This window comes from Episyrphus balteatus, chromosome 2 (genome assembly GCF_945859705.1).
Source record: "Episyrphus balteatus chromosome 2, idEpiBalt1.1, whole genome shotgun sequence".
NCBI classification, from domain to species: Eukaryota; Metazoa; Arthropoda; class Insecta; order Diptera; family Syrphidae; genus Episyrphus; species Episyrphus balteatus.
Window position 1 is genome coordinate 22,307,913 of NC_079135.1, and position 10,421 is coordinate 22,318,333.

General features: G+C 29.4%; 1 protein-coding gene across 3 annotated transcripts in view; it reads right to left on the minus strand.

The window, feature by feature from the left end:
- Positions 1-10,421, minus strand: part of LOC129908524 (FH1/FH2 domain-containing protein 3) — a 134,163-nt gene that overhangs the window by 122,211 nt on the left and 1,531 nt on the right. For all 3 annotated transcript variants that reach the window (XM_055985087.1, XM_055985088.1, XM_055985089.1), the window contains exon 2: positions 10,346-10,388. In XM_055985087.1, the coding sequence (XP_055841062.1) occupies positions 10,346-10,388 (43 nt within the window). The remainder of the gene's footprint in view (positions 1-10,345; positions 10,389-10,421) is intronic.

The following is a 10,421-nucleotide window of genomic DNA, read 5'->3' on the forward strand; positions in this document are numbered from 1 at the left end:
CCCAATAAAATGGGTCTAAGTCTAGTTTATGAGACAAACCCATTTCACAAACCCATTCCAGACCTTTATTTTTCTTCTCTATTTTTTTTAATGCATTTTATGGAAAAACAAAAAATCCCTATAGATTGCAAGAAATTCATTAACGACTTCCAGACAACAACGTGTGATCCAGCAAAACCTTCGATTCACCTCCACTTCCCCTCAATCCCTTTGCCATAGAGCTCATCATCTCATAGGAATAGGAACCTTATGTGTTTGCATTGCAATGATGTTCGTCAAGCGTGTGATGTGTGACTTTGGTTGTGCATCGAAAGTATTTGAACAGGTGATTGGCGTGAAACTTGTGATAGAGCCTCTCGCTCGCTTCACGTTCCACGTAATAGTGGGTAATTGGAATTTTATAGATTGAACAAAGTTTCATCCGTCTTTTCCCCGAGACTCTTTCGATATCGGCGACTATGTCAAGTTGGCAAGTCGAAGTCAACCTGATTCACTTCTTTCGAACCCATTTCGAGCATGGAAGAAACATTAGCGTTGTGTGCACTATCGTTCGCACCTTGTTTGCATCTTAAGTGGGTGTTTCACTGTTACGTCCGTCCGCAGTCCATGTCAGGGGTGATATACCTACACACGCTTCTTATAGTTAGGTATAAAATGAAAACCTGGGTGGAGGAGGTCTCTTTTTATAATGTCCATATAGTTCACGTACCTATATATTTTATTGAATTCCAGGTGCAATCGATGTATCTGTATCTCTCACAACCCACGGTTAATGATGTGATGTGTGTTGATGGTGGAAGAAAACAAAGAACTTCTAAACACGTTGCAGTAAGTAGGTATATTTGTGTGACGAATGAGTCAGAATCGAATCTTTACCTGAAATTAGTCACCTTCTAGCTACCTTTTTTATAGTAAAAGAGGAACAAAGTATCTGACAAGATCTTTCTTTTGTATGTGAAAAGATTTGCATTTGCGTCTCTCTTGACAATAATAGTGCGTTATGGTTCTTATTTTTGTATATTTACTTTACAGCTATTTTTAAAATTGTTTTTAAGTTTATAGTTTTTTTTTACTTGTTTTTTTTTTTTGAGGTCAAAAACAACTTTAGAACTTGTATCTATTAAAAACGATTATGTAAGTTTTTTTTTTCTGGTTTTGATATAAAGTGTGAATCATCATAAAGTAGGACATCCTCAACGATTTAGTCTGTGCGTCTGTATAGTGCATTCACCTGTCTTTAAAATTATAATTACCTAAGGGGTTGTGGATGTTTTCTTTTAAGTGAGCGTAAAAAAAATGTTGTACCTACTTGAATGAATTAAATTTTTATGTTGATTTTTTTTTGTTGGTTTCATAATGATATGTGCTTACCATTTGCGAGACGGAATTTTAATAAACTTCTTAAAGTAATTGGGTATCGCATGCATGAGGAATTTTTAAGGTTTTAATGAAAAAATTATTTTTCGAAGATTCTTAGAAAATGAGTTGCTAAAATTTGTTCATCTTTATTAACAATTGTTTTGTGGAATCAAAGAAAGTATTTAATAAGGAGTATTGCGAAGTGCAAAGCATATCAAAATGCATCAGTTGTTTTTTCCTTTTAAAAAACACCCTTTTCCTCCATTTTGAATATCCTAGATATAAAAACAAACTGAGTTAAATAAAAAAAAAATTAAACTTGATAAACTTACCGCGTAATAAAAACCTATTCACCAAAAATAATGCCTTAGAAAAATTATTTCACCTAAACATCTTTTTAAATTGAGCTTTAAAAATGATTTATAGAATCATTAAAATTCTGGCGTAGTATAAAAAATAAAATGCACGGTTGGGTCTTTTAAAGTAGCTCTTTGTTTGTTTAAGCTTTTAACGAAAAAAATTTATGGAATAATCATAATTTGATTTTTAAGTAGAGGCTTTATAAAAAAATATCAATTTGTTTTTATAGTTACTTAAACACCGTTTTAAATTGTTTTGACCACAAAATGAAGATTGGCATTTGATTTCTTGAGTGAAAAGGGATTTTTAGAAAAAACTTGATAAAAGTATTAAAAAAAGGGGGAAGGTTGTCACAAAATTAGTACCCAACTTTTAAAAACTAAATTAAAAAAAAAAACAAATTATCAACCCATTTTCAAAAAATTGATTTTTCAACAAAAAATAAAAAAAAATGAAATGTTTTTTTTCTCTTAATACCTTCAAAAAAATTTGTTTTTTGGTTAAATATGTAAGGTTTTAATATTAATATTTTTTAAACTTTCGTTGGCATCGGCTAAGCCCTATACCTATATATACGAGAAATTTAGAAATTAAAAAAAAAAAAAAACGGTTATATGGCAAGTTCTGTATGGGTTCAAAAAATATTTTCAAAAAATATTTGTTAATGCCGTTTTTGAAAAAAAAATAACTTGTCTATTTTCGTTAGAAAAAATTTCTAGCCAAAACTGATATTAACCAAGTTTTAGGAAACTCGCTCCAGGGGCTAAGGCTGTAAGCTTTAGGTAAATAAATACAAACAGAGTGAGAGACAGACGTTATTTCGAAAATCCTTTTTTTCTCCGTCATCGCAATGTCATGTCTCATTGTTATCTTACCCTATAGAACCTACTTAATATATTGCAAATAAAAAATTATCTGTTGGGCTGATTCTTCTAAGATTTAAGAGACTAATCTGATGTTAAAATTGTCTAAAATTATTAATTTGTAGGTATTAACGTTGTTAGCCTTTGATCAGTGATAGACATTTTTTTTTTATCAATTTTATTAAATTAAATTTCAAGTGATCACTGTGGCGTATGCGTAATTTTTTTTTTTGAATTTCGGATTGAATTTCAAATTTTCTAACGCTACGCTTGCCAAAGACTTGATTGTAGTTGACCATTTTTTAATTTTTAAATAAATGCTGTGTGTTATTCGAAATCGTATTCGTTTCTGATTTAAGCTCTTAGCTTTGAGTCGCTGACCTAAAACATACTTAATGTATTACCTTAACGTACAACGCACATGTTTCAAAATACAAATACATTAAAGTAAATGACTATAAAAAAAAAATTATATTTCATCATCTCATAATAAAAATATAATGTTGTTCTTTCTGACAGAGAACAAAAGGAACTATCATGGATTTTTAGTCTTCCATTTTCTTAGTTTTTTTTTTTTTCTTGTGAACTTATAACATCTGATACAAATTCAAGTTGAAATTTTGTTTTTGATTTTATTTACTTTAGTTCACTTTAGCATGTAATTTGTATTCTAACTGTTTCCATGTCTTGAATTTTTTAACGACAAGAACAACTTTAGAATCGCCTATGTCAGGACTACTTTTTATTAAGTGTTAAAAAAAATCTACGTTAAGTCACGCACAAGTGTCAATGTCACAATGACATTATTTTAAACGCATTTAATTGAGAAAAAAATATCAGATAACACTGCCAATCACAAAAAAACTTTATTTCCATATTAACAAATTTCCAACAACAAATTGAATAAGTGTGTTATAGTAAGGTGACTATATATAAAAAAAAAAACACATCTTATCACCAGCTGCGGTTACTTTTTGTAATCCCATTGTTTTAATTATTATTTACATAAAATATAAAACCAGAAGTCATCAAAAAACAGTGGGACAAAATAGTTTTTTACAAAGTGAATATGAAATTTAAGAAGAGTGGAAATTAAATAATTTTTTTTTTTCTTTTGACACGGAATTTGTCCCAGTTTACATCCCCATTTAAACAATATTTTATAAATAAAAACCATCGCAATTAGCCACAACAAATGATTCATAAAACCAATAGTGTATGAGCAAGATCTCATTTGTGGTTTCACAGATTAATTCGCCGTAAGAAAAATTATATTTTCTATCATTTTCATTTCTGTCGGTTGATTAAAATACAGAGGGAACAAAAAAAAAAATTTAAAAATTATTTATCATTTTAATGCATATTTCGGTTAGCGATTAGTCACACTGGCAGTCGTCGGTCGTACTTATAAAAATTGCAAGAGATCTCCTTGTCCCATGTCCCAGATCCCAAAAATCACAGATCAAAAGTATACTAAAGGTACTCATGTGACGCGATGAACATCTATAAAGACTTTTTTGTTGTATTCAATCTTGAGATTGTTGGTGGCGGTGGTGGCGGAACCAAGCCTGCAGAGATACTTTTTGTCAGAGATCCTGTGTGGGTGTTGCGCTACAATTTCATGCCAGCTGAAAAACACCGAAACGAAGCCAAAATAAACAAACAATATGCTTGCTCAGAAAAAAAAGAGTCATATCTATTTTGTAGAAATATATGTAAGGTACATTGGGCGGGTGTCACAATATTTGGCAAACATCCAGGGAGATTGGACAAAAAGAGCTTTATGCTGTAAAAGAGAGATACACAAACCAGCATGTGCATTTGTATCCGTTAGATATTTATCTTATGAGTGACCTAAATTTTTACTAACAACTCAAAAAAAAAAAAAAAAATCAAAAAAAATGACTTTATTATTGCATATTTTTCTTATGTGTGCTTTTTGGAAAAAAAAAATATTGTCAAAAAGAATATTTTAGTCAAAAATGTTTATGGGATGTATTTTATTTTTAAATAAACGGTCATTCACAATTTCGTAGCCATCAGGAATTAATTGAATTTAATTAATTTTTAAAAGGTTATATAAATTAATATTTAACACAAAAATGGGCTTTTAAATTTAAAACAAAAGAAATAACAAAAGTGGTAACAGTATTATAATTATTGTTTTACATTTATTATACTATTGTTTTCAAGGACTTAAAATGGTAAAATTTTTTATTTGGTAAATACTCACATGTCAGAAAACAAACAAAATGCTATCAATTAAAAAAATAATAATTGTTCGCCCACGCTTTATCAACAGAAAAGTAAAAAAAAACTGCGGGGGGTTGTGTCACGTTTGCGCGCAACTAACAAGTTAATGCTGTGCACACGCGAAAAAAAAAATAACAATCTCTTGCAAATATAGTCCATGGTGGTAGCATGTTTTTTTTTATCGTTTTTAATCGATTTCTATTTGAATTAAACTAAGTAAGTTTAGATAAAAAAGGAAATTAAATACTGGTTTGCAAAATTAATTTTTTTTTCTCCTTCAAATAATTTTTTGATATTATGAAAGATTAGACTTTTCTGAATCTAAAGATTCTATCAGGAACCATTTTTGTAAAACTGATTTTTGAAAAATGTGGGGAGTTTCTAAAAAATCACCCTTTCAGATTCATTTGAACTTGTATAAAATTAAAACTATTTGTCGCATTGAGCTTAAATTTGGAGGACTTATTTCTTATAATATGATCTAAATTGACACCAAATATGTCCTTTTACATTAATTTTTACTCATATTGTAAAATAATGATAGACAAAAAAAGCAGAAATATCGAATTTCTTCACTTTTTAGTAAATCCTATATTAACAAAAACACCTTAACTAAGGAAAATGTAAAATATCAACGCCAATTATATTTAAAAAGTCAAATATGTAAAGAAAACCATAATAAAATACATTAAACAAAATTTGTAATTTTGTATACTATTTCTCTATTTAGAAATATCTTATTTGTAATAAACCATTCGATAAACTGCCTTAATAAACTGCCGATAAAAGCTTACTTTTAGTTTTTGATGTGCTGAGTTAGAATCCGAAATCAAAAAAATTCTATCACGTTAGGATTTTGAGATATTCGCATTAAAGTATCACAAAATCAAGTTTTTCTTTTAGAAAATCTCAAAAAAACTACTAAATCTCAAAAACCAGAGCTGACCCAAATTTTTTGAGCTCGGATTCAAATTCAGCACACTAAAGTCCATTGGAAAAGTATACATTTGTTGTAGGGAGAAATATAGCTATATATTAATTTTTAGCGATCAGCGATGCCAAACCTACTTAACTTACTCAAACTAAGATAGATATCTCGGAGAAGAAAAGTGATATTGAGAAGATTGAAACTGAATTTGAAAGAAAAAAATAAGTTCTTTCATAACAATATTAATTGAAAAAGATTACATTATGCCAAAGTATTTCTTCGAAAACAGCAAAAAAAAAATGGGATTTTGAGATTTTCTAACGGGAATATATAAAAAAACGTGACGTGCTAGGTCGATTCTGATTCGGATTCGGAATCAGCAAACAAAAATCCTTTAGAAAAGTATAGTTTTACACAGAGAAAAATATGACCCGCTAAAAACTAACAGATTGCCATTTTGTTCGTCCATACATTTCATAAGGAAATCTTATTTAAGATTAAGATTAAGATTAGGGTGAGAGGTGGGAATAATTCGCCTTATCACTGCGGCCTCTGATGGGCCTATTGTGATGTCCTCTTTTTAGAGTTCACGTAGAAATCCTGAGTTTAGAAAACTTAGTATGTTTTTGGGTGAACTAGCGGCAATGTTTTCCGCTTCGAGATAATACCCTCCGAGGTGACGTCGACGTGTATTGATTAAGCAATTACAGTGACACAATTATGTGTTCTGCTGTTTCTTCGTCTTCGTTACACATTCTGCAGGTATCGTCTTGTGTAATGCCCATGGTCTTGAGGTGTTTTTTTTACTGAGCAGTGTCCAGTAAGGAAGCCTGTGGTTATGCGAATCTGACTCCTGGTGAGTGTGAGGAGTTGTTTCGTTCTGGCGTGGGAGATGTTTGGTATAAATTTTTTGGCTTGTCTGTTACCTTCCGTATGCGTCCAGTAATGATTAGCCATATCTCTTAGCCATTTATTAATGTACAGGAAATCTTATTAAAATCAACGAATAATAAGGTTTTTTTAAGGAGATTTCTTTTTATTTTTATAGAGATAATCTTATTAAAATTTCACTGAAAAGTTGATTTTTTTTTGCAACTTAGCGCTAGAACAAAAATCGCGATCAATATTTTCATGGCAGGTTGGTTCAGGTGGTAAGGTGGGCGACTAATGATTTGAAGTCTCCAGTTCGATTCCCGGCCTGGTCGAATTTTTTTTTTTTTTCTTTTCAAAACCATACAAGTGCAGATTTTAAAACAATAAGGAAAACCCGATTGTTTTAATAAGGTTTCCTTCTTGGATGAAAACCATAGAGAAATCTTATTGTGTTTGTTCTATTTTATGTGGTCTATTTTTCTCTGTGTATTTCTTTGCAGACCAGTGTTATTGATAAATGTTTAAAGAGTCAAATTATTCTTCAGGTCATGGTTAAAGTTTATTGTCACTTAAGCATTGATATTAGACCAAGAAATTAAATAATGGAAACGTAATATTCACTTCATATTTTTGTGCTTTTTTACCTACATATGAAATAGAAAATTTTAAATTGTTTTTTGAGCTCATCTAATACCCCTCTTTTTGTGATCAAATTTCATTTGTATGAGCTTCGTAGAATAGATTGACAAAATAAAACAATTGAAAAAATAGAGTGGATAAAAATGGTCTATATGTACCGGTTTTTCGGGTTGTTAAAATGCTGACATTTTTTTCATTAAAAAAATGTACACATTTTGAAATCTGGACTTTACAAAAAATCGACCAAAATAATATCGATTTTCATTTTACACATTTCTTTTAGGCAATCAACAAAATCAACAACTGGTGGAATTTTTACAATTGATAGTAAAAGTCGACTTATGGGATGGGCCCCAAATCCATTGTAATCACTTCTGTACAATGCGTTGAAGAAATGTGAAAAAATATTTCGTAAATTTTGGTGGTGTTTGAAAAATGCAATTCTAAAACTCAATAGTTGTGATCCTAACATGTCTTTATTTGAAGTTTTAGTACAACTAGTAAATTAGAGATTATTTTCTGTTAATAGATTGTAAGTGTTGCAAGTGTTGCCGTTGTACCTGACTACTGCAAAGTCAGAAGGAGAACTATGTACTGAGGGTTATTGAGTGTATGTTGTTTTTTTTTTTCGGAAATTCTGAGTCTTCTTCTTAGTTCTGATTCTTTTCACGAGTAATTAAACGCTTTATTTTATTTGTTTGAGTGGTAATTCAAAGAGGCTTGAATATGATCTTAAAATCGACTATTTGCAGGGAATATTGTTCGAATACATAAAACATATATGGGTCAAAATCATGGAGGTGGGAAATTTTGATGACCGAATTCATAAAAAATCAACTTTGTTTTATATAAAAATTTCATGCTCAAATGTTCGCTTTAGCCATAATTTGTCGGTTCATGAACGGACAGAGCACAAAAATGTATGTTTTTCAATTTACCGCAAAACCCCAAAAATTAGTACTAGAAAAACGTTCCCGGAAATGATGGTAATCTCTTCAAAACGACTTTAGGGGTCTAGAAATTGTATCAATGTGAATGATATACTATTATATTAAGGTAGTAGGTCATAAATAAATGAAACATAACTTTATTTCTTGGGACAGAGACCGATTTCTACAAAAAAAATGCTTTTATGCACGTCCGAAACACTTAGGCCATAAGTAATTTTTTCTTTTGTTTTCTTGTAACTTTTTTGATAAAAGTTTATATTACAGCCAAAATACCCAAAATACCCAAAATACCCAAAAAATGCAATATTATGAGTGTTAGACTATATTATTTATTCAGATTCTAAGAGCGTTCCCGGAAATGACGTTCCCGGAAATGACGTTTTGACCTTAATTTATTTTTATTTTTTATGTCACAAAGTTAAACGAAATATTTTTGAGATTATATTGCAGTGGCCTCGATTTTCGATCATAATATCACCAAAAAATTAAAATTTCAATCTTATTATACCCCAAAACAAGCGTTCCCGGAATGACGGTTAATTGATGTACGCTACTTAAAAATGAAACTAAAACTAGCTTCTTACATATATTTTATAAATTTATCCATAAAAATAAGCGTGAAATGATAAATCTATATAAAATCAACTTTAAAAACTGCTTGCAGCACAATTTGTAAGTTAGATGATTAAAATATTGATACATTAAGAAATGTTGCTTTTATGCGTCATTTTTCTTGGGACAATTTTTAATTATGTATAAAAAACAAAAGTTATGGACATGTCCGGGAACGCTGTTTTTGGGTATATAAAATGAAATAAAAAAGAAATTTAAACTTTTCTAACCGAAACAAAATATTCGTATATGCGTGCCTACTATTTTAATTGGTAAATGAGAAAAAAAAACTTTAAATAAATGTTATTTTGATTTAAAAAAATGCCTGGACATCAAATTTTCCACCTCCATGATTTTGACCCATATGTTTGTGATATTTTGTTGGGTTTATTGTACTCATTTCCACAATCTATACAGATTTTTTTCAAATTTGGTACGGTTTAGCAAAACACTTTTTATAGATAATTAAATTTTCTATGAAAATAAGCTATCTAAAACATTTTTTTTAAATTAGTTTTCACCAAAATTCGAACCTCAATTTAATAATAAAATAAGTTAAAAAATTGAGGATTTAATTTTTTCTACTAAATGACTTTTTATTTATGGTTTCTGAACCCGAAAAATTAATTATGAATCATTTTATATTTTTTTTTTTTCAATGACCTAAAATAACAGTTTTTGTCAAATCAACGACCAATGAGAAGTTTCTAAAAAAAAAAAAACATAAAAAACACGACAATGAGTTCGGGATGTCTATTTAAAAAATTACTTTTGAAACAAATATAAATTCGTTTAGGTAAAGAGATACCATTCAAAACTTCTGTCCTCTTCGTAATGAAAAATCACCTAAAAAACATTTTTGGACATCTCAAAAACTATAATAGAATATTTTATAAACAATTTCAAAACCAAACATTAATAAAATCAAAGAGAATAGGTGAACACTATATTGTAAATACCTTATTAAACGGTGGTCTTAAAAATAACCGACACCTAATCAAAACCAATTCACAAAATACCCACAATTCTAAAGTAAAAAAAAATCAAACAATTTATTCAAATCATACATAACTCACCCATATATATTTTTTTTTTTTCTAATTTATTGGCACCCCAATTGCTTTGCCAATTTGCTTAATTTGGATCATAAATTAATTGAACCAAAAAAAAAAAAAAACTCTCAAAAATTGTCTCCTTCAAAACGCGTGTCAGCGGTCACACAATAAATCACATTAAATAAAAATGTTCCTAATTGAATGTGTCCGCCATATGACTGTTTAGCTTTCAGATTGCGTTTTTTGCACAATATATGTTGTTTTCAATTTTGATTAATTGGTTTTTGTCAATTGATATAGTTTCAATTCAATTTCCACAAAAAAAAAGCTATTATGCTCTAATTTTTTTTTTTTTTATTTCCACCACAGATGTTTAAAAGGTGAATATGTATTAAAAAAAAAAAAACTCTTTTTCAAAAACTCTCCAAAAAGTATACATAAGTCTACACTTACCCATGGCGGTTGAACTTTTGGTCCACCATAATCCCATTCATCTCTGAAAATACAAAAAAAATCCACCATTAAAACT